The sequence below is a fragment of the Lepidochelys kempii genome, chromosome 9 (genome assembly GCF_965140265.1).
Source record: "Lepidochelys kempii isolate rLepKem1 chromosome 9, rLepKem1.hap2, whole genome shotgun sequence".
In the NCBI taxonomy this organism is placed as follows: Eukaryota; Metazoa; Chordata; order Testudines; family Cheloniidae; genus Lepidochelys; species Lepidochelys kempii.
Window position 1 is genome coordinate 48905447 of NC_133264.1, and position 24539 is coordinate 48929985.

At 43.4% G+C, this 24539-nt stretch overlaps 2 protein-coding genes across 15 annotated transcripts in view; both read left to right on the plus strand.

Moving 5' to 3' along the window:
- DBR1 (debranching RNA lariats 1) overlaps window positions 1–9784 on the plus strand; it is a 29260-nt gene extending 19476 nt beyond the window's left edge. Inside the window, exons 7-8 of the mRNA XM_073360241.1 lie at window positions 194–339; window positions 6694–9784. Of these exons, the coding sequence (XP_073216342.1) occupies window positions 194–339; window positions 6694–7363 (816 nt within the window). The 3' untranslated portion in view covers window positions 7364–9784. The remainder of the gene's footprint in view (window positions 1–193; window positions 340–6693) is intronic.
- A 2111-nt stretch (window positions 9785–11895) lies between these two features.
- ARMC8 (armadillo repeat containing 8) overlaps window positions 11896–24539 on the plus strand; it is a 181839-nt gene continuing 169195 nt past the window's right edge. For 4 of the 14 annotated variants that reach the window (XM_073360249.1, XM_073360256.1, XM_073360257.1 and 1 more), the window contains exon 1: window positions 23155–23229. Coding sequence is in view for 10 of the 14 variants with exons in the window: in XM_073360244.1 (XP_073216345.1) it covers window positions 12211–12318; window positions 16152–16228; window positions 23158–23229 (257 nt within the window). In the remaining 4 variants the exon portion in view is untranslated. Of the gene's footprint in view, window positions 12145–12185; window positions 12319–16151; window positions 16229–23154; window positions 23230–24539 lie in introns of those variants that run through there. The other 10 variants (XM_073360247.1, XM_073360250.1, XM_073360252.1 and 7 more) reach the window with 7 other exon arrangements.

A 24539-nucleotide genomic window follows, 5' to 3' on the forward strand; every position in this document is an offset into this window, starting at 1 on the left:
ATATGCATTATGATAGTCTCTAATTACATGATCACATACTACTTTTTTCACAGAACCCCTGCCTTATTCAGTGGGCAGGTATACTGAACTTTTAATTAAGAACTGATTGCTTGAAGATAATGCTTAAATATAGAATGATGTCCTCCTGTCAGGTTGAATGAAATGCCTCATTTGTCAATATTGTTTTTCTAAGGTAATAGATATAGACCATGACCCCAACGCATCTGATTCTCTGGAATATGACATTGAATGGCTTGCTGTTCTCAAGGCTACCAACAATCTTATTAATGTGACTTCAAACGCATGGAACATGCCTGAAAACAATGGCCTCCATGCAAAGTAAGTAAAATTAGTATTGGGTTTAAACTTTCTTTGTGTTGAAAGTATGAGTATACTTTTGAAAAGAGAGATTTGTGATATTAGAGATAGGATGGGTGAGGTAATATCTTTTAACTGGGGGGGCTGGTCAGGGTGTACAGCTGCAGTGCATACCCATAGTGTAGCATTCTCATCCTGCAGCCAGGCCCCCATCTCTTGTACCATCTAGTTATCTGTGGCATGCTAAGCCAGATGGGCCCACAGAGCCACATTTTCATCATGGAGCTGGGTCGATTGCATGTGCAGAACTTGGTTCTCTGTTGCGAGCTATGATGCTTGGGCTCGAAGCATGGGGTAGTTTTCCTGGGAATGGTCAACCCATTCAGCCATCTCAAATACCCTCTAGGGCATGCCAGGCAGGGACTGGCCCGCTGCCTTCATGTTCCCCTAGGGTAGGCCTCCACCATGGGGGAGGGTGGTCCAGACAGACTGTCAAGATCCCAACAAGGGCAGTTGGGACCATAGGTCCAAGAAGAGGCAAACCTGAGGTTGGGGATCATGGAGGAGTTGATAGGTTCCAGGCCAGGGTCAATACCAAGGGTCAGGTCCTGAGTTAGGAGGCAAAGTCCAAATCAAGCCAAAGATGAAGCCTGGATTTCAGGAGCAGAAATGATCATGGCAGCTACAAGAGATCTATGCTGTTGTACCTGGATAACTGGCTGTGTCTGAGGAGGTCTGTGTGTGCTTGTAGAGGCGTAGGTTGGTGATTAAACAAGAGACGTTGATCCTAAAGAGCAAATGTACTTGGAAAGTGGAGTTGATTACATCAGATGTTCAGTAATCCTGCAAGATGTCTAAGTCTCACTGAGAGCAAAATCTTTTCTTGACATTTTCTTAGCTGGATTTATTCTGGACTTGCCAGCATGGGAGGCTTTGACAATGGATGCTGGCATATACATAATCCTTCAGTTACATATCTGGCACATTTAGCAGGTTTATGCTACCTCCCCACTGAGCCAATTTTAGAAGAGCCTACAAATGAAAAATAGCTGTACCTTGTACTCAAACAAAGCCAGCTTACTTGTACTCAAGCTTTCAGAAAAAATCTGGTCTTGGGCAAAGACCAAGCATGGATAATTTCAGCCCCAAAAAGTAGAAGTTGGATCAGTTTTAAGCAACTGAAAAGAGACCTTAAGGTTGCAGAAGCATATCCATTCTAAATGTCATGTCATTATGTATTCAATTTTGTCTACAACATTTTGATATGAATACAGGTTTAATAAGATACATTAAATTGCTTTATAAAGTTACGAAATGTGCATTGCCTAATGAATATAGTTTATGCAGATACAGACTTCAAGGACGAAACCATGTTTGCAACCCGTGGAAGACCCTTTTAAATTACTATAAAAGAGAAGATGGCTAATGCACTCTGGGTCAAGTTCATCCCTATACCGAGAGGCCCAGCACAAAGTTATTCCATCTAAACCCTACTTAAGTTTTAAATGATTCTTGCCTTGTGCTGACTTTATTCCCAAGAGTAAGTTTCATCCAGAGCTTTAGCTCCTTGTTCCTATATGTTACAGTAGATGAGTAAATCAGAATCATACCCATCTGAACTGCTCAACTGTAGGAAATATTTCATATTCCCTCTGGGGAAGGTGTTGTTGAAGTGTGTTTTCTGCTTGTCATTTGTTTTGCTGTTCTGATAGCAAGATTTGAGTGATTGAGGAACTTCTGCAATCAAGCAACTTCATACAGTAGAACCTCTCTATAACATGCTTCACAATAGCAAACCTTGGGCTATAGCAGTGTATCTCAAACTGGGGTCCATGAGGGAACACCAGGGGGTCTGTGGGTCCTGCTGATCGACTCCTTCCCCTCCCTCCCGGTGCCTTCTGCACGCTGTTTGTGCAGGAGGTGCTGGGAGGGAGGGGAAGGAGCAGGGATGGGGCACTCTTGAGGGAGGGAGTGGAAAGAGGTGGGGCCTTGGGGGAGGGAGTGGAATGGGGCCTGGGGCTGAGTGGGGGGCTTGGGGTCTGAGGCAAAAATTTAAATCAAAATGGGGGTTCTCGGATTACTAAAGTTTGAGAACCGCTGGGCTATAGTGAACATGGTCTCTGAATCCTTCCCCTGGCCCCTGGGCCACAAAGGAGGAGGGCTGAATGTGTTCCCCCGATCCCGGAGCTGGAGGAGCTATTCCCCTTTCCTGATATAAAGAACCCCTGGCTACACCTAACAAATGGCTTGGATCCCCAGATGTTCATTATAGCGAGGGTGTACTGTATATGCAAGTATGGTCTCATTTCATGAAAATAGATGACATCTTTTATATATTTAGTCCTTTCTCCCCTCTTTCAGACACCTCTTTAAAACCCACCTCTTCAACCACTTCTTACCCTCTTACTGGACATCTTAGTCCTTCCTTTCTTGATCTGTTTAAATATCTTTGTATGTGTCTTGTTTTAGATTGTAAGCTTCCTGTAGCTGGAAATGTGTTTAATCAGTTTGCAAAGCACCATGTAAATTTTGATATGGAGAAATTTTGCTTACTTGTAATCGCCTCGTCTTTCTTCACCAGGTCAGATGTTTGGGTTATAATTCCCCCCAAGGAGCAGATTGAGCCAGAACATTAAGGCTTTGGATTTCATATCACAGAAGGCACTAGGTGTTTCTTAGTTTTCAGTTGAATACAGTTAAAGCAGTACCAAGCAAAGACCGTCAACTGACAGTATTCAACAGCTGTTACCTGATACATTTAGCAGTAGCAATTTGAACATACTGCAAAAAGCTTCAACTGAGTTGCTGGTGCAATGTGCATCCAAATCTTCAGGGAGCCTTAAAATGAAAAATGTTAAAAAATTGAAACTTTCTTTACTAAGTCCAGATGTTGAGACCACCCAAAGCAGTTATTTAGTATGGGAGGGATCATCACTTGACTACTGCCTCCACCACCCTTCTCTAGAGCCTGCAAACCCTGAACCTGTTCTATAATCTTTTGCAAAAGTGCAAGCAGAAGACAGCCATTCAAATATCCATTAAAAAGGATTCACTACCCTGCCTGCCTGCCACACACGCGTGTCCCTCCCTCCCTCCCCCCACTGTAGAGGGAGAGTAAACGTGAACTTTCCTGCTGCAATAGTAAGTCTCTGATCAGTGTCCTAATCCAGCTATAGACTGTAGCTCTGGAGGCCACTTTATCTTTAAACCTTCCTAAACAATAGATCTTATTGTACTGTGGACATCTAGGTGATGTAACCTTCCCTCTTTAGGAATTTTGGGGTCAAATGAGGCAAGGGTGATTTTCCTGGTGGAAGATGGATTTGTTGGGCCTATATTCTGGCAAGAGATCCAAGCATGACCTTTACCTTGCAATGTCATACATTAGCTTGAAACTTTCCTACTCTTACACAGCACGCTACTATTAGAAACTGGACTCAAAAATAGAAGTTGCAGGATCACAAATTGAGTAAGTCAGTAATGCAATGCAGGTGCAAAAAAGGCAAAGATCACCCTGGGATATAGTAACAGGAGTTTCATGTGTAAGACTTGGGAAGTAATTGTTCTGCTCTCCTCTGCACTGCTGAGCCCTCAGCTGGAGTACTGTGTCCAGCTTTGGGCACCACACTTTAGGAAAAATGTGGACAAATTGGAGAGAGTCCAGAGGAGAGAAACAAAAATGATAAGTTTTAGAAAATATGATCTAAGGAAAGGTTTTTTAAAAAAATCGGGACATATTTAGTCTTGAAAGAACACTATTGATAGGGGAACCTGGTAAGTCATGAAATGTGTTAAGTGCTGCTATAAAGAGCATGATGAACCGTTCTCCATGTTTGCTGAAGGTAGAAGAAGTAATTGGCTAATGCTGGATCAAGAGAGATTTAGGTTAGGTATTGGGAAAAACTTTGAGGATAGTTAAGCCCTGAAATAGGGAGGTTGTGGAATCCCCATTCTTGGAGGTTTTTAAGAATAGGTCGGACAAACACCTGTCAGGGAGGGTCAGGATCAAATATACTCAATCTCAGTATGGGTGGCTGAACTAGATGATCTCTCAAGGTCCCTTCTGTGACGGGATCCCTGGGGTGCAGCCTGGGACTGTGGAACCGCTGTGCCCCCTTAACTCTGTCCAGCCTGGGCTGTCTTTCACAATGCCTTGCTAATGACAAGCAGCAAGCCTTTCCAGGCGTTATCATCACTCGGCACTACATCATGTGGAGCTCCACACCCAGCTAGATTGCATGAATGCTCCCAGAGACGCTCATGAATCATACAGAGAAAGGCACTAGCCAAATCCTCCCAGCCTTGTACCTCAGGAATATACTGTCTTGCACTGCTCAAGATGAACACTGCAAATTTATTAATTGGTTTACCACTTCATCAATGGAAAGTTGATATACACCAGCCTGAGCAAACACCCTTACCAAATGCTTCTGGCAAACTCACTGGTAAAGATAAAAAGTTAAATTTATTGACTACAAAACATAGATTTTAAGTGATAGGCAAAAAGTCAGTTAGTTACCAAAATAAAATATAAGCACGCAGTCTAAATTCTCAACCCTATTAGACTGGGCAACATCTAGATTAAGCAGTTTTTCTCACCCCATTGGATATTGCAGTCCTTAATATACAGGGTTGTCCCTTATACCTGGGCCAGTCCCCTCTGTTGGCGTCTTTGGTCTTCTGAGTGTTGTTTGTAGCAGAGGTGGGGGAAAGGCCCAGCATGTGGCCACTGTGTTCTGTTTTATACCCTCAGTCCATGTGCTTGGAGAACACAAGTCCAGGCATGTCTGGTGGACATTGCTGAGTCTCCAGGCAACGTTGAGCAATTCCTCTGGCATGGCCTTGTGCAAGTGAGTCATTGAATTGTAATGCCTCTGCTGGACAATGGCTGGTGATGGGAACCACCCACCAGGCATTGGTTACCTCCCTTGTCATTGTCTCTGGGGAGCTAGTATCTGAGTGCTTCCCAAACCCACAGCATATTTAAGTGACAACCATACAACATATTCTCATAACTTCATATGCATTAATGATGTACACATTTAGATAGAAAAATGACTTTCTGCAGGTCATAACCTTTCCTGTGATACCTCACATGGCCTTCTTTATATGAAAGATCACAATTGTATATAAATGAGGGATGGAGGGTTACAGGGTGCTCCACCAAGGTATAGAATGTCGCACCTTCCAGCCGTACGTTTGTGATTCTGTAAGATCTTTCCTAGAAATTTCCTAATAGGTCATAAAACCATTCCCAGTACCAGGTTCAAGTCCCATGTAAGAAGATGAGACTGAATCTCAGATTGTCTACGGCTTTCAAGAACCAGGCTGCATATTAGGATTCTACCTAATGAGCTGCTAAACACTACAGTATTGCTGCCTGAACTCCCATGAGACTGGTATTCAGGCCCAAGATTTGATCAGCTTGCAGGAGCTCTAGGATGACTGCCACTGTGGTTTGATTAATCTGTTTTCATTTGCTAGAGTGAGGAGTTAAGAACCATATTCTTAATGAGTGTGCCCTGTTTTGTCATAAAACTGTTCACTGATGTGCCCACATTTCACTGGCACTGCATGTGTGTATACATATGTTGAGTGGAAACTTCCATTCCTTGGACAGACCATCAGTATTTGTGTTCATTTTGCATATGCCTGCATAAGAAAGCTGAGCTTTTGGTTTAAAGAATAAATCCTCCATTCAGAATAACTGAAGAACGGGAGTCCTGTTTAAAACATCCTATTTGGGTTAGTTTACCATAAATTAATCGATCCACAGTAGTAATTATATTTTAGTCAGCCATAATATTTGGATGGGCATTCTGGCTTTTCCAGTATAAAGCAATTGTGCCTCATTGTTAACAGGTTAGAAATAATTTATCTTCCTATAATGGCATCTCATATCAACTGGGGCTTGCAGTTAAAAAGACAGCAGGGTTTCAGGGAAGCTGAATCTGTAGTCCTTATGTGGCTATTTCTAGCCTAAAATGTAGATAATAGTTCAGTCAAATGTAAAAGTTCCAATATTCACATCAGTTTGAATGACCGTTCCAAATATTTTAGGTAATCTTAAATTCTTATGCACATCAAGGAAGACTTTGCTTCTGTATATGGTATTTGTGAGATCAGTACTGGACTCCATAATCTTAAAAGGATGATGATGATGAAGAATTAGAGAGGATGCAGAGAAGAGACACAAAAATAGTTTGAGGGATGGAGAAAATGCCTTACAGTGATACTCAAAGAGCTCAATCTGTTCAGTTTATCAAAAAGAAGATATAATGTCTATAAAGAGAACCTCTTCAAATAGGAACAGGAAGAGAGATATCTTGGCTAATTGAGCTCAATAGAATCTGACCTTGTTTTTTATTCCTGTAGGTGGGATTACAGTGCAACAGAAGGAGCCCTCAAAGAGATATTGGAAGAGCTGAGCCATAACCTCAAAATTCCTTGCAACTTCAGTGTGACAGCTGCTTGCTATGACCCCAACAAACCGCAGAAAAATATGGAACCAGTTCATATAATCAGTCCGCAGACCACTGAGTTTTGTGCCCAGTTTGGTCTCACCGATATTAATGACAGGATTCAGCAAGTGAAAGAAGAGCGCTCAGTTCGGGGAGAATATGAGGAGGAGGAGGAAATGGACAGTACTGAGTCAGCGGAGGAGCCCAGTGAATATTATACAGATAATTCTGGGCTGTCTTTTTCTATTAACCCAGATGAAATAATGCTGGATGAAGAGGGTGGTGATGAAGATCAAAGTACTTGTTCTGTGGATCCTTCACCTGATCATCCTCCTGACTTTTCAGCAAGTTTTTCTGACACCAGGATCATGCCAGATTCCATGATGGTATCCTCTGATGATGCTATGGACTCCACCAATGAAGACGTGGAGAAATCTGGTGTGAGTGAGCAGACTGAAGAGAAGAGCTTAAATGAAAGAGCTTTAAAGCGGATTGGTAAAAATGAGAACGGAAACAGTGCCATGAAGAAAATTAAAAGACGGAATCAGGCTATCTATGCCACAGAGGATGAAGATAAAGTATAATGAAAATGCATTAATATCCCAGAGGTTTTATTAACTGCTGTAACTAGCTACCTTTTTTGGTGTGTTGGGGCAATGGTGAGAGCTTTTAAAATTCAGCATTTGAAGTGATAAGTACCACTTTATGCTACATACTACAGTATGCAACAAAACTTCTAATGGAGCAGAATACCTGTTTAGTAGTAGTCTTCTTGCTCAGTCCTTTTCAACTAAGTGTGTTGTAGAAAGATTTCAAGTTTGTGTATAATCAGTTGGATTTGCTTCAGCTTTTGATAATTCATTTTATTTACATTCTGCTTTGCCTCCATACAATATCTGTAATTCTTAGTTAACCAAAGGAGAATTTCTTTAAATTGTAGTTAGTTTTGGAGGGAGAGGATCTTTGCATTGCCTTTAATGCTTTCTTGCAGCTAAAGATAAAACTTAGTACAGAATAGTTAATGCAATAATTCTATGCAGTGTGGTTAAAAGCAGTACTCCCAAGATAAAAAGAGCAGTAAGAGAAGATGATCATGATTTTTATTTCTCTGGAGTTAACTGTTTCTGCAGTGGAAAATCTTGGCAGTTGGTGTCTTTAAAAATATGAATATGTATTATATGCATTGTCTAATACTGGTTTTTAAATTTTTAGTTCTGATATATACAGAAAAATCTCACATTGTAAACATAAATTATGACTGAGGTGGTTACACTAAACTGTTGAAGGCGAGTGCATTTGTTTTCAATATCAATTATCATGAACTCCCAAAAGTTCAGAACAGTATTTCAAAATTAAAATACTAATGGAAGCTAAAATTATCTAGCAATAACCTCATAGATGTTTGTATCTGAATTACTTCCTCAAATAACTCTGAATTTGAATCTCCTGACTTTGTGGGTAAGCTGTTGTGTTTGGTGCTTTCAGGGGAGAGGGCTGAAAGTTTATACACTTACAATAGGTAGTGATGCATGTAGTAAATGTTACCTAACATGTTCCATTAAGATCCTGTTTGCAGTTGCTTATAACTTTGTCAAACTCTAACTATTTGGGCTAAAATTTTTCATGCCAGCTCTCTTACTTGGAAACTTTAAGCAAAAAAACTATTTCCTAATCTCAGAATGAGATAGATGAAAGAACTAGCATGTTTCTTCTAGAGAAGAGAAGGCTGAGGGACACAGTCTTCAGATACGTAAGAGGTTGTCGAAGAGGATAGTGATCTTTTGTTCTCTCATGTCTACTCAGGGTGGGACAAGAAATAATTGGCTTAGTTTGCAACAAGGGAGTTTCAGGTTAGTTAGAACTTCTTTTTCTAATATCTAAGGATAGTTAAGTACAGGAACAGGTTACTTAAGGAGGCTGTGGAATTGCTGTCACCGGAGGCTTTTAAGAACAGTTCAGACAAACACCTGTCAGGGATGACCTACGTTTTACTTGGTCATGCCTCAGTGCAAAGGGGTGGGCTAGATGTCTCAATATCTCTTCTAGCCCTATATTTGTGGGTGTTTTTTTGCACATTAAATTTAATTGTTTTGTTGAAGCTCTCGTGCCTCCATCATTCGGTGCTAAAATTTGAGGGGGTTACCTTTACTGTTAGTGATATGCCTTTCACTGAAAATTTGTCAGAGTTATGAACCTGTCAAAACTGTTGCTTGCACATACTCAAACTTCTTAGTTTGGCAGCTAAGCTCTCCAAGGATTCAGTTTACACTGAGCTCCATCCCAGTGCAGCAGGGGTGAGAAGGACTTCCCCTGCCACTGCTGTCACTGCAGGGGTTGCTCCGCTGCCAGGTAGTAGATCTGAGAGCAGGGAGAATGTCTCTTTTGTGTGCAGTGCTCTGCCTTCTAGGGCCCAGACTCTATTGGAGGAGAAGTAGTCTGGTTAGAATGCAGACAGATGAGGAAGTGGGCCTGAGCAGAGTAGTAAGCAGGGAGACTGGGATGTGGAGCCAGGGGAGGGCGTAGGACTGGGATGTGGTGTGGAGGAGACTAGGAGTAGGACAAAGAGAGGTTCACGGGACATCCTGTAAAAGAGTCTTAATTACTGTACACGCCTGCTTCAGAATCTGAATGTTAAGGTTGCAAAATCAAGGATTCTCAAAAGCTGGACCTGAAACCTAAGCTAGGCCCCTTTGTTCATATGCATTATCATAATCTTGCATGTTGGTTTTTTTTCCATAAGACCCATCCCTCTTTCAGGGCACAGAATGGATGATGCTTTGTGAGCAGACATATACACACTCATCATTCAATGTGTGTGGCCCTATTGCCTTATTTACTGCACACCATTCAACCTTTACTCTCAGTACAGTATTTCTTATGAGCACTCATTGCTGTAGCATACAAGTGCTTCACAAGTGAAGGTAGTCTGTCTCATGGATCTGCATCTGATGAAGTGAGCTGTAGCTCACGAAAGCTTATGCTCTAATAAATTGGTTAGTCTCTAAGGTGCCACAAGTACTCCTTTTCTTTTTGTCTCATGGATGGTGGTGCAATCTCTGCAAAGCAGTAAAATGACTAGGTAGTAGTCAGTTTCAAGGTTGCTGTGCTGATTTTATAGGATCAAATTCACTATCAATTTTGTGTGCATGGCTCCAATGTGACTTTACTGGTGCACAGTACCCACAGGTACAAGTGTGCATCATCCACCTAAAACATGGTCAGGTCAAGCAAAAACTCCAGATATCATGGAATGGTCCAAGCCTTGAGCACTAGGTACATCCAGTGTACCTTTGGGTCACATAGACCAACTGTTGATATTCAGAGAACACCTCAAGAAGCTGAAAAAGGAAGTGAAGTCCTGGAATTCTGACCAAAAAATGGCCAACATACAATGGGGAGCTGACCCCAAAACACTGAGCAACCAGTATTGCTCTGTGCTAATCAACTGTGGAGTATAATGTTATGTCTTAGAGTGTTTCTCCTTTTAATATATGCTCTGTGGACTCTAGTGTTTCTACATAGTTTTTCTGGAACTCTGTATCAGAGGTTTGCTAAAGTTCTTAGCTTATGTCCAACACAAGGAATGTTTAAACCAATAAGCCACTACCCTTTTAAGTCCTTTGTCATGTGCTAATATTACCTCCATTCCTAAGTGCTAGCATGCATATCTAATATAAAGGGGTTGTGAATTGCAGGTAGGTTGAGAGTAAATGGGTCACAAGTGTCATTTACCCTGAAAGCCAAATCACTACAAAAGGTCGGCCCTTCCCCCAGCTCTCCTGCTGGTAATAGCTCACCTTAAGTGATCACTCTCGTTACAGTGTGTATGAGTAACACCAATTGTTCCATGTTCTCTATGTATATAAATCTCCCCACTGTATTTTCCACTGAATGCATCCGATGAAGTGAGCTGTAGCTCACAAAAGCTTATGCTCAAATAAATTTGTTAGTCTCTAAGGTGCCACAAGTACTCCTTCACTATGGTGATGGTTTCACTTTTCACCTAAGCTATGCAATGGTTTTAAGTTCTATTGCCAAACCCATTAATGAACCTGTACTATGAGCAGAGCCTTACCAAACTCTGCACACCTGCAAGTGTCTGGGGCATCAGACTAATTTTCTTATTGTCCGTGGAAATGCCCGATGTGTTCCCCAAGACAGGCTGCTATTTTTTGAATCTGCTTGTATTTCTTTGGTTTCAGTTTCAGATTGGCACACAAACTTATCACAGACCATTTGTAACTGCATCATTTCCTGCTCAAAAGTGTTAGAACTCACCAAGATATCTTCTGGCTATTACAGATAGGCTGAGAGTGCCGTTCCATGGAATGCTCTTTACATAAGACTCCCAAAGCTAGTAAGGGAATTACACAAGCCAAAAGCCATTAATTTGCCACAGCCGTTATCCTGCAGTAAAAGTGGTCTTTTCCCTGTCATTTGAATCTCTTTCTCTTGCCAAGATCCAGTGTAGAAAACCAGAATGAACGTGTTCTAGTGTCAAGGATATTTTCTAATTGTGTTAATGGATAAGAATCCTTTAAATTAACTTAATGTAGTTTTCTATAGTACACAGCATCTAATACTATATTTTTATTTTTTGCTCAAACTATGCATCTATCCCCCCACTCACCTCCTTGTGCTCCCTCTCCTTCCATCCCCACCCCACCTCCCTGCCCTCCATCCTTACCCAACTGTGCTCACTCACCTCCCTGCACTCCCTTTCCTTCCAGTCCACCCCATCTCCCTGTACCCCTTCCCTCCTCCCACTCCTCTCCCTGCGCTCCCTCCCCCTCCATCCTCACCACACTGCTCACTCCCCTCTGTAGGTTCCCTTTCTCCTCCTACTCACCTCCCTGCGCTCCCTCCTCCCCACCGAGCTCCCCTCCCAACACACCTGCGCTCCCTCCTCCCTAGTGCTCCCATTTCCCCTCCCTGCGCTCCCCCGCCCTGCCAGATATCCGAGGGGTAGTCCTGTTAGTCTGTATCCACAAAAACAAGGAGTCGGGTGGTACCTCAAAGACCTCTGCGGTGCTGCCGGCACATGCACACTGTAACCCCCCCCACCCCCCGCAGGAGGAAATATTCCGGCCGGCCCCCCCGCGGGCGGCCTCAGTGGGCGCATGCGCACCCGTTTGGGCCACAGGCGGAGAGTTTGGATTTGGCCGATCTGTTAGAGCGGCTCCTGTGGCCGGGCCAGGCGCTAGCGCCGCCCCCGCCCCCTCCCCCTCCCCCTCCCCCGGCGATGGGCCGGGCTCGGCGGCGGTAGCGCTGGCCGCCTCGCGCGGGGTTGGGTGCCGTCGTTGCCGCGCGCGCCCCCAAGATGGCGTGTGTCCTGGAGACGCCGCTCCGCATGAGCGTCCTCTCGGTGAGTGCCCGGCCCTTCCCCAGCGGGGCCCTGGAGCCCGCTCGGCGGCTTGTCCTGTGCGGTGTTATGCAGGAGGGGGAAACCCGACGGAGCCCTGGCGCGGGCGGCCGGGGGCTCTGGCTCCCCCCTGCCCTTCCTCTCCGGGCGGCCGGGGGCCCTGGCTTCTTTACCGAGGTCAGCGTGGATCTGTCCCAGGCGAGCAGCGTTAGGTGCTGTCAGTTGGGGACGCTCCCCCAGGCGTGCCCTGTTGGGCCCGCGGGCAGGGGCCTGGCTGTGCCAGCCATCATGGCCTGGGCCTGTCAGTGCAGAGATAGGAAGCTGCCCACTGGTGTGAGTGTGACCCCCCAGTGCCCGGCGCCTGTGCATCCCGGCGGCGGGGGAGAGAGACTCAGGAGAAACCACAGGGCCCAGGGGGGGGAGAGCGAGCCGCCTCAGTTCGCCTTCTCGTCCCTCCTCGCTCTGCCTCTACTACCGAGGAGGGCGGGCCCCAGGCAAGATAAGGCACCCCCTTGTGGAGCTGGGGAGGATCCAGGAGGGACGCACTGAAGGGAAAAGAGATGGGGAAGCACATATGAGACATGCGGAAGAGGTGAGAAAGGATAGAGGAAATAGATAAACTAGACAAATTGGAAAATAGCATGAAAAAGGGAGAGAATGTGTCTGTTGGGGAAAAAAGGAATAAAGAAATGAAAATGGTGCCTAAATGAAGACAGAAAATTATAGCTTAGTGTATGTATGCCTTTTGCGTATGTGTCTGTATTTTATTAGGTTTCAGAGCAGCAGCCGTGTTAGTCTGTATTCGCAAAAAGAAAAGGAGTACTTGTGGCACCTTAGAGACTAACCAGTTTATTTGAGCATAAGCTTTCGTGAACTTACAGCTCACTTCATCAGATACATAAAGTGGAAAATGCAGTGAGGATGTTTTATACACACAGACCATGAAAAAATGGGTGTTTATCACTTCAAAAGGTTTTCTCTCCCCCCACACCCCACTCTCCTGCTGATAATAGCTTATCTAAAGTGATCACTCTCCTTACAATGTGCATGATAATCAAGGTGGGCCATTTCCAGCACAAATCCAGGGTTTAACAAAACCTTTTGAAGTGATAAACACCCATTTTTTCATGGTCTGTGTGTATAAATCATCCTCACTGCATTTTCCACTTTATGCATCCTATGAAGTGAGCTGTAGCTCACGAAAGCTTATGCTCAAATAAATTGGTTAGTCGCTAAGGTGCTACAAGTACTCCTTTTCTTTTTGTATTTTATTATGTAGCTAATAGATGCCTTATAGCTAGATGTGGGGAAAGATGTAAGAGCCAAAACAGTATTGTGTACTAACACTTTTTGTGTTGGATACTCTAATTTAAAAAAAATCAGTGTTTTGGATGTTAAATATTCAGGATTCTCTGGTTCTTTTTGTTGCAATATATATAATTTTCAGTGTTGTTGTCCACCCCACCCCACCCCCGATGCAGATATGGTACTTTTTTCAGAAAGTATTCATTTTACCTTCCTCTACCCGTATTGGTGTTGAATCTACACAGTTTCACTATAAACTTTGCACCATATATAGGGATGCAGGTTCCTTTCTTATGAAAACTGCTGTCAGTTCAGGGCTTTTGAAGCTCCCTTGCCCACTCATCACTGGCAAATAATAATTTTGTCTTGGTCACTGAAGACTGCTCTTTGTAGCACTTTTGAGTGCTCTTCTGATGGCCATGTTGCTGCTGTCTTGTGAAGAGGCTCATCCGCTGCTGCTATGCTGACATGTTGGTGTAGATGTCCTTCCTCTACAGCACTGGAGTTTTAGAATGGAAAAACCCAGGAGTCGTAGCATGAAAGCATTTCCTTTTCCTGTTGGTCTGAAGGGAGGAGGTAACAGACAGAATACCCATGGTGGTTGCACTCTAGTGCACCCACCATTGCGCTGAGAAAAAGTGGAAGGTTGTGATTAGAGAAAAAGGAAAGACTGTTGTGGCGTTTCTTTGATTTTTTGTTATAATTGGCAGTGGTTTTTATTTAAATGGCAAAATAAAGGAATACATTGCCCCTTCACCTCTGGGTAACAGTGTTTATTACTAAATGCAACTGTCCCACATCTTAAAATGAAAACACTGTGAACCAAAATCCTACTTGCCAGTCTGAAATGGGTACCTTAAAAGCTGAAGTATCTGTGTCTTTAATTTTGATTTTTAAGCAGTGTGAAGGCAAGTGTTACTTGTGTTTGAATAGAATAGTGCCAAGGTTATATTATACCCCAGTTGCTATTTGTTTTTTATATTACCGTTTCTGTTCGCTACTCCTTACAAGACTGAAGGATATATATTTTGAAACTATGAGCAAATAAAATCTGGTAACAATAGATATGAAAAATCTGGGGAGGTTTGAGAGACTCATTCTTATGGATATTGGTGATGAGATGTTCCTCCCAGCAGTGAGTGAACAAGTTAACCTTTGTGTGGCAAGGTTAGTACTAGTCAATAAGCTAAAGGACCGTCTAGATTAGAATCAGCACTTATTGGGAGGTCTTCATTTTGCATTTATACACAGGGTTTGCTCTGGATATATTTCTGGTGGTGGTGGAAGTCTACTACTGAGCCCGTTCTACTCTCAAAAGCTTCATCCTTGGGACAGATAGGCAAGCATTCCTGTAGAATGTAGGTGGCATAATGAAGCAGGGGGCCTTTAGGTTCTTTTCGCTTCTCCCAGATAGTCATGAGATGGTAGGGAGGAAGATAATGGACATCCTTGAAATTCAGCTGGATAAAGAGGAGTAAATTAAATCCAAGGGCACATATTTCCCCACTCAAAAAGCATGACTGAACTTAGTTCCCTTTCATTCCTCAAGAAAGTCATTGGGGAGGAATATGAGAAGCCTAATAAAGGGAAAAGGCTCAGCTGGCAAACAATACCACTTTTCCAGGTTGGCATCCATTCTTCCAAACTGGATGCCTGTAGTTAACTCTACATGTTAGTTTAGGAAAGCCTAAATAAGTCATCAGACTTTCAGGAGTGCTGAGTACCAGCAAATTCCATTAAAGTCAATGGAATCTCTGCGTGCTCTCCACCTTTGAAAATTAGGCCACCTTTTATTGTGGCCTGATGAATTTTCTGGGAAGTTGAGAACAGTTTGCTGAGATGAAAGAAAAACACTTTGTTGTATGTATGTCATCGTGAACTTGGAGTGGAAGCTTTCCCTCCCTTCTTCCCTTCTAGGAAGGGAAGATTTGGGATGCTAGTCACTTGAATGCACTTCCAACCTTGGACATCTTAAGGGAAAATAAATGGTGCATAAATATTTAGCGGATACATATGTAGTTTCTGGGATCAGAGTTTTAAATTAGTCTTGTGAGGAATGCAGTATGTATTGTTACTGTATGCGTTGGAGTGTGTTGGACTTATTTATAGAAAGGCAGACTCTGTCAATGAAACTGGCGAATGTGATGTGTGAGGGTAAGGTGTGTTGAAGAAGGATACCTTAACTGAGCACTCCCTTGTTTTTAGGGTTTATGTAGGTGGGTATTCCTCTTGAGCAACCTTAACTGTTTTATGAACTTTTTTCCTGTGTGGGGTTATAATACATCTCCACAAAAAAAAGTTAACGAACTGGTAATGTTCCGCAAGTATTGCCTTTCCGTTCAACCACAAAAAAGTGGTTAAATTACAAATTAAGGCAACCCTGACATCTAGACCAAACATGACTCATTTGTCTCAAACACAAACATTAGAATGCCCACACAATGCCTATACAATTCCTTTCATTCCCAATGTATGAATACCAAAATAAGCACATCCCATTCAAAATTGCACTCTCACACACAGTGTTAACGCCTAACTTAAAAGTTGTTTGGTTGTAAATATTATGCATTTGAATGTGATCGTGCAGTTCTATCACTATCTTGTCTGGTAGGTTTTGTAGTTTTGTGTGTCATTGGGCATTGCTGTTAATTTGGAATTTGCCACTGCATGAATTGACAAAGTATAAATTCTCCTTTTCTCCGTAGGAAGTAACTGCTAGCAGTCGCCATTATGTTGACAGATTATTTGATCCTGATCCCCAGAAAGTCCTGCAAGGTGTCATGTAAGTAATATGAACTTGAGTTTGAAGTTCTATCATTAGTAGTCTAGGTTTGCTTGAAACCCGGCAGCTTTGCACTTGAAGGGAAAGAAAGGGATACTCTGCAAATTTCTACATGAATTTATTTTGGAAAGTATTACATGGATCAGATACAAAAACACAATCATATTTTAGTATATTATCGCTTTGTAGTGCATACTGTTGGTAGCGCAGCCTCACAATCACCAGAAGAGCAGCAGGTGCCCTTCTTTCAGGTCTGATTGGAATTCTGTCCTTATTCCATCACCACAGCAGATGTGTCCACCCCCTGCTTCAACAGTCTTCCCTTGCTAGTATGTATAGAACATTGTATTGACCTTCTGACTCAGCCTCAGCACAGGGAAGCCTCTCTCAACTTGCTCAGGCAGAATCTATTTTTTCTCTTCCTCTAGCCTAGCATCAGTAGTAGTAGGGAGAAGGTGTTGATAGAAAGATTTTGAAGGAAAACTTTCAGGGTTTGTTGACTGATGCTATAAGGTTGTTTCCTGTCTCCACTTGGGTCCACAAATTCTTCATCCCTCCACCTTTACACAGCAACACTGCAAAAAAGGCCTTGAGCTGCCCAGGACTGACTTCCTGGGACAGGCTGTCTCCTTGCCTTTCAACTCTCTCTCATGTGTCCCAGAATGTGTCTTGGCACTAATGCCTGGCCCCTCTGTTGATTACTACCTTGAAAGTCCACAAACACACTACAACACTGCCTCTTGGGTCAGTCTGCTCTTATAGAACTGGAAACACCTCAGGCTCCCATCTGGCTCTTAAGCCTCAAGTTGTTCTCTGTTTAAACAGCAACTCTGACTTGGATCAAGACACACTTCCCTACCCCAAATCATGCAGTGTAAATGTTACAGATTCTTTGTCTTCACTCAGTGTAGAAGAATCAGACTCCATCTGCACTCTCCTTTCCCCCACGCTTGCTTTTTGAGAAGACCAAGGTCCAGTCTCACTTATGGTTCCTTCCCAAGCCCATCTCATTCTCTAGCCAAGTTTTGCCATAAGTCTCTAAGGAAAAAATTGTCAAAAAAGAAGCAAAAATTGCAGTCAACCTCTTCGGATAACTCAACTAATCATCGAAAGCATTTCCCTAGATCAGAGGCATCAGACTCATTCTGTGGTGAGGACTTGATTACCTTTTCACTCAGGCTGTGGGCTAGGAGTAAAATTCACGGGCAAGAAGTGAATCTTGCAATCTAGTCTGACTACAGAATGTGCTTTTCAGTTAGTGAAGTTAAATATTGCATTAAAGACAATTTAAATAAATGCATTTTGTTTCCTTCCTTTTTGTCAAATTAGATCTTTGTTCCCACTGTAGGCAGTCCTCCCCACACCCCCACCCCTTTTATAAACTTTTCTTGTCTCAATCCTGTATTCTGGACACTGCATCCTGCCTCTTTGTCACCACACTCTTCCCCATGGTACTTATATGCACTCCTTTCTCACCCACCCATCCCCTTTGGGGATCTGGGATCTCACCTCTTGCTTTCCCCACCTTTTGGGCACTAGTGCTGTGGGGGGCAGCAGGGGACACTTCTCCCCTGAACTTGTTGCTCCAAACAGCCAGTTCTTCTGAGCCTGTTGCTGTGAGCCTTGGCAGCAACGTGTGAGGGAAAAGCTTCAAGGAAGAGACTGCCTTGAAATTAGAGCAGTAGCCTCCACATGGTGGAGGCAGCCAATACTTTTAAAATTTTTAAATCAGTAGGTCCAAGTAACTTGTATCCAAGAGGTTTTTAAAAAAGAGATGGGTGAAGATCTTGCTTGAGCATTGGTGTCCATTTTCAAAAGGTCTTGGAACCCTCGAAAAGTTCCAGAAGACTGGAAGAAAGCTAATATGCCAATTTTTTAAGAGTAATTGGGATGACCTGTGTAATTATAGGCCTGTCAGTCTGAGATCAACACCAAATAAGATAATGGAGCAGTTGACGTGGGACTCGATGAATATAGACTTAAAGGAGGGTAATATAGTTAATGCCAATCAACATGGGTTTTTGGACAATAGATCTTGTTAAACTAACTTGATATCTCCTTTTGATGAGATTATAAGTTTGACTGAGAAGGGTAACATGTTGATGTAATATACTTAGGGCTGGTCTACGCTCCAGAGGTAAGTTGATGTAAGACAGCTTATGTTGACCTAACTCTGTAGGTGTCTACACTACAGTGGTGCTCCCGCTGATGAGAGTCGCCCACTACAGCGACCTAATAACTCCACCTCCATGAGAGGTGTAATGCTTTGTTCCATGTAGTTAGGGTGTAATTACATTGCCTGTTGGATGTCAGCCTGACCCCCCGCATCTCTCACCAGGAGGCTGTCGGTCTTGGGTTCTTCTCTGCCCCTCTCCCCCAGTCCCTCACTGGGAGGCTGTGGGGCTGTCCTTCCCCTCCCTCCCTCAAATCCCTCACTGGGAGGCGACAGCAGGGATCCAGACTGGCAGCCCCAGAAGCGGGTCTGGTGCTCTGGGCTGTGAGCACCACATGGGGCTGTCAGTGCTCTACAATGCCTCACTTCAGTTGGTGGAAGAGCTCCTGGTGAGGACCTGCACTGCCAACAGAAGGGGCCACTATGGACATGAAAGGCTGCTGTAATTACTGTGGGGGCTATATGTTGACTTGACTTAATTTTGTAGTGTAGACAAGGCCTTAGACTTTCGTGAGGCATTTGACTTAGTACCGCACAATATGTTAATTAAAAAAAAGTAGAACGATATCGAATTAACATGGCGCATGTTAAATTAATTAAAAACTGGCTAACTGATATGTCTCTAAATATAATTGTAAACAGGGAATCCTCGTGGAGTGGGTGTGTTTTTACTGGGTTCCCACAGGAATTGGTTTTTGACCCTATACTATTTAACATTTTTATTAATGACCTGGAAGAAAACATAAAATTATCACTGTTAGTTTGCAGGTGACACAACAAATGGGGGAGTGGTTAATAATAAAGAGGATAGGTCATTGATACAGGTGATCTGGATTGCTTGGTAAGCAGGTGCAAGCAAACAATATGCTTTTTAATATGGTTAAATGTAAACATATACATCTAGGAACAAAGAATGTAGTCTACACTTACAGAATGGAGGACTCTATCCTGGGAAACAGACTCTGAAAAGGATTGAGGATATTGATGGATAATCAAGCTGAACATGAGGAGCTCCCAGTAGCACACGGTGCCAAATGAGCCAATGCAATCCTTGGATGCATAAATGTGGGAATCTCGAGTAGGAGTAGAGAGGTTATATTACCTCTGTATTTGGCACTGGTGTGACCGCTGCTGCAATACTGTGTCCATTTCTGGTTTCCACAGTTCTGGAAGGATGCTGATAAATCAGAGAGGTTCAGAGAAGAGCCTCAAAAATGATGAAAGGATTAGAAAACATGCCTTTTAGTGACAGACTGAAGGAGCTCAATCTATTTAGCTGAACAAAGAGCATAAGGGGTGACTTGATTAGTCTATAATTGTCTAGATGGGTAACAAATATTTGATAATAGGCTCTTCAGTATAGCAGAGAAATGTATAATATGACCCAATGGCTGAAAGTTGAAGCTAGACAAATTCAGGCTTGAAATAAGATGTAAAATAACAGTGAGTAGTTAATCAGTGGAGCAGTTTATCAAGGGTTATGGTGGATTCTCCATAACTGGTAATTCTTAAATCAAGATCGGATGTTTTTCTAAAATATATGCTCTAAGAATTATTTTGGGGAAGTTCTATGGTCTGTGTTACACAGAAGATCAGACTACATGATCACAGTGGTCCCTTTTTGGCTTCATAATTTATGAAGAAGATATGCTGAGCACTTGCAGCAGCCACAGACTTCAGTGAAACTTGTTTGTCCACTAGGGACATAGGAACTGTGTGTGGGTGCGGCATAGGAGCTGTGTGTGGGTGCGGCATAGGGTGAACAGATTTTATAGGGACAGTCTCAATATTTGGGGCTTTGTCTTATATAAAGTGCCTATTATCTCTCTCCTCCCCTCCCCCAAGACCTTGTCCCAGTTTTTCAGACTTGCTGTCTGGTCACCCTAGTGGAGCATGCTCATTGCAGGCAGATTTTTTGGAGAACAGAGCTGCCAGTCTCTAACGAAGCACTGCGCATCTGCATATAACTTGGTCAAATTTGGGTGGATTTTTCATAGGGAAAGGAAAAGCCAGGCACATCTGACACTAATGCAAACCCCACCAAATTTGAAGTCCATGTTCCAAAGCCTGTAGGTGCTAATGCTTCTAAACACACACACATACGTATGTATGTACGTTATGGAAAGTTTTTACCTGAACAGCTTGGCAAAGTTATAAACAATTGAAAAACCGGTTTTTGTAATGGAAAAGTGTTAGACAACAGTAGCTACCAGTTCTGCCTAGAATTTCCTTCTTTTTCCCTGGCTTTTAGGGGGAAAAAATCAGGAAGAGACGAAAACGCTTAATCTTTCTGTTGACCTTGCTTAAATAGTGGTACAGAGAAAAGCAAACACAAACTGACAAGCAAATCCAATTAAAATTGTGTCTGTAAATGTAAAATTCCATGGATTGCACTGCAACTGTAAGATTGGTGGAAATTTTTTAGTGCACCTGGTGCAAATATTGTTTTCTTAACACCTAACTCCTCCTTAGTTGGCATGGTGACTAGCCTTCAGTTAGGAACACACACACGCAAACTTAGTCTTCTAAAGTTTATTTTAATGTGTTTTTTTTTTTAAAAAAAGGCATTTCAGTTGTTTTGCCCTTATCTCAGAGATGGGCAAACTACAGCCCGCGGGCCACATCCGTCCCGTGGGACTGTCTTGCCCGGCTCCTGAGCTTTTGTCCGGGGAGGCCAGCCCCTGGCCCCTCCCCTGCTGTCCCCCCTCCCCCGCAGCATCGCTGCTCTGCCAGCGCTCTGGCCCGCCGCTCCTGCTGGGCAGCGTGGCTGCGAGCTCCTGCCGCTCTGAGCGGCATGGTAAGGGAGCGGGGGTAGGGGGGTCGCATAAAGGGCGGGCAGTCAGGGGACAGGGAGTAGGGGGTGGAGGTTCTGGGGGGGGCAGTCAGAGGACAGGAAACGGGGCGGGGGGGGTTGAAAAGGTGTGGGAGTCCTGAGGGGCCTGTCAGGGATGGGGGTGTGGATGGGGTCGGGACAGGGAGCAGGGGGTGTTGGATAGGGGTCAGGGAAGACAGGGAACGGGGGGAGTTGGATAGGCATGGGAGTCCCAGGGGCCTGTCATGGCACGGGGGGGTCCCGGGCAGGGGCAGTCAGGGGACAAGGAGCGGGGAGGGTTGGATGTGTTGAGGGCTCTAAGGGGGGCAGTCAAGGGGTGGAAAGTGGGAGGGGGCAGATAGGGGGCAGGGGCCAGGCTGTTTGTGGAGGCACAGCCTTCCCTACCCAGCCCTCCATACAGTTTTGCAACCCCAATGTGGCCCTCGGACCAAAAAGTTTGCCAACCCCTGCCTTATCTAAATCCCCCAAAAGGTCCAACATGGAAACACTTTGGCTGTAAAGTGAGACTTTGTTGAAAAAACTGTGAGTGAAAATAGAGGGCCTTAATGGCAGTCTGAACATTGCTTTGGATAGAGAACTTTCTAATAGCGAACACTGAAGATGAGAAACCATTTGAAAAAAATTGGGGTACAGTTTTACTTAATCCGACTCTGAAAGCTTAGAGTTGTGAAATGCATGAACTGAACTTAGAAGTCTTGTGTATCTTGCCTTTCTGCTAGTTCGGAGGGTTTTGAATAGTCAAAAATGAATTTTTTTATGCTTTCTGCATTTGCAAAGTCTAAGATCAATTACATCTTGATACAGTTTGAGAGAAGTTAAGAAATTTGTTCTATTGAGTTGTCTGGAAGCTGGTAATGTAACAGACTGCTGGTCTTCCCTGAAACTCATTGAGAATCATGTGTATAATAAAAGCAACTAATGTAAAAAATCCAAGTGAGTGCTTTGTGGTTTTTAGTATACAACAGTAACTTTCTGCACCATATTAGATTGCAAACTAAGCATTTCAACAGGAGCTTGCCTGGGATGTAGAACTGTTATATTAGACAGCTGCCTCTTGTTTGGAGTAGTCCTGCCTTCTTATCCTAGGTACTATCTAACCTCCACTACCATACGATCTGAACACCTTACAGTCCCTTAATGTATTTATTCTCATAATATTCCTGTGAGGTAGGAAAGTGCTGTTATTTCCACTCTACAGCTGGGGAACCAGAGGCATAGAGGCTGTTGTTTGCAGTGTTGTTGTAGCCGTGTTGATCTCGGGATATGAGAGACACAAGGTGGGTGAGATAATATCTTTTATTGGATCACCTTCTGATGCTGGAAAACCTGGGGTCTTCAAGCTTATCTTTTCCACCAACAGAAGGTGGTCTCACATACAGGTTGTAACCTTCACTAAGGTTAAACGGGAAGCCTGTGGTGGAGCAGGGAGTTAAACCCTTGTCTCCAGCGTCCCAGGCTTGCACCCTAATCACTGGACTATCCTTCCTTCCTCTCCCCTTTGGTAAGAAGTGACTTTTCCCTGCTCCCATCAGAACCGTGCTTCTGATTTCACATTACCAAGGTTTAATGTTTTCCCCACAGCTGACTTATTTTAGATGCTGGATGAAGTAGGTGGGCATGATCAAGTGGTCCATCTGACTTCATCAGTAATGACTTGCTTCCACGTGTGATTCTAACGTAAAGTGGCATGGGTTTTTGCTCATTTGAATGAGCTGGGGCAGAGTGGAAACCTGGAGATCTGGGTTTTGTGGCCAAAGATGTTGGAAAGGTACTGTGTCCTGAAGCAGTGTTCAGCTCTGTAGGTGCAGAATGGAGATCTGAAAGAGTTTGATAGAATCTGTGGAAACAGGGCTCAATTTTATAAAATTTACTTAGTACCTCAGCGTAATTTACCAGGGTTTGTTTTTCTTTCTGGATTTACAGAGATATGAAAAATGCTGTAATTGGAAACAACAAACAAAAAGCGAACTTGATTGTTTTGGGAGCAGTTCCAAGGTATGTCCTCTGCTACTCTTTTTTTCACTAATTCACAATAGGTTGGGAATAAATATCTCTCCATCACAGGCACTGCTTTTGACCTGATTTTGAAAGCTGTAGTTGGCTGATTACTTTCCCTAATGTAATTTTTAGAGACTTGGAATATTTAAGTTCATGTATTACAGAACAGGTGATTGAGTAAATATGCTTATCATTGGAATGTTAAGGAATTAATTAAAGCAACCTTGGCATATTGGTATGAAAACCTACCGGCCTAAGTACAAAATCTAATTTCCAACTTTTATAACATTGATGATAGATAAGTGATTATATTTTACTCCCATGCTGTAGTAAATCAATCTGTGAGAGGGCTAGCAGAATTTTGCAATTTTACATTAAAGGTACCATTCTAAAGCAATAACGTAATAAACACAAAGATAACCTTAGTTTCTGTCCCTTACCCAGTTCACAGAATAACAAAAATAAAGAAATAATTTCCCAGTATCACCAACTTATTGCTTCAGCAAGTGTTAATACTTCCTGGTTCCACTGGTGCAAATTAATGGGATGCTTCTTTTGTGCTTCTCTGGTACCCAATGAGAAATTGTCATTTTGTGACTCTTCCCTTCCCCTCCACAAGGCTTGGCTGTCATTCAGCCTTTAGCTGCAGCAAGGTGACAGGAGGGGGAATATGTGGAAGAACAGAGTGCACCAATTGTGCTTCATTGTGCAGCCCACTCTTGGTCCCAACTCGGGTCCCGGTCCCGCCTCGTGAGGCAGGTTCTGGTGGCTCATGAAAGAGTGGCTTGCGTTAACAGGTCCTATCTGCTCTTCCCTGGCAGGACAGTAAGCTTGCAGGGTGATGCTAGTCTTCCAGATTCCCCAGGAGTTTACACTGATGAAAAGGCTCTCCAAAATCTGGTGAACTTTCCCTCTTCCTTCCCTCCTTACCAAATGCAAATAGCTTAAAGGAAGACGCTAGCTTCAGGGTTGGTAAAAACCAGGTATTTGCTAGAGTACAGGCATAGTTCAGGGCAGATTCCACCCCCCAAAAAGATGCCCCTGGGGTTCTCTCTGTGGCAGAGCACTCTTCCTCTTGAACCTTCTAACAGGTGTGTATATTCTCCAGTTCTTGAATCTGGCTTTCCTTCAAATTGAGCAGACCTTCCAAGCCTTTGTGTGCCTCTTATCGTCCCATCCTCTGCTGTTGCTGTGCATACAGAGGGTGGGGAGATTCCCCCTTCTTTTGAGCCTGATACTGAAATTCCAGAGTCTGTATCCCAAATTCCAGAGTCTGCCAAGATCTTCAATGTCATGAAAATATGTTG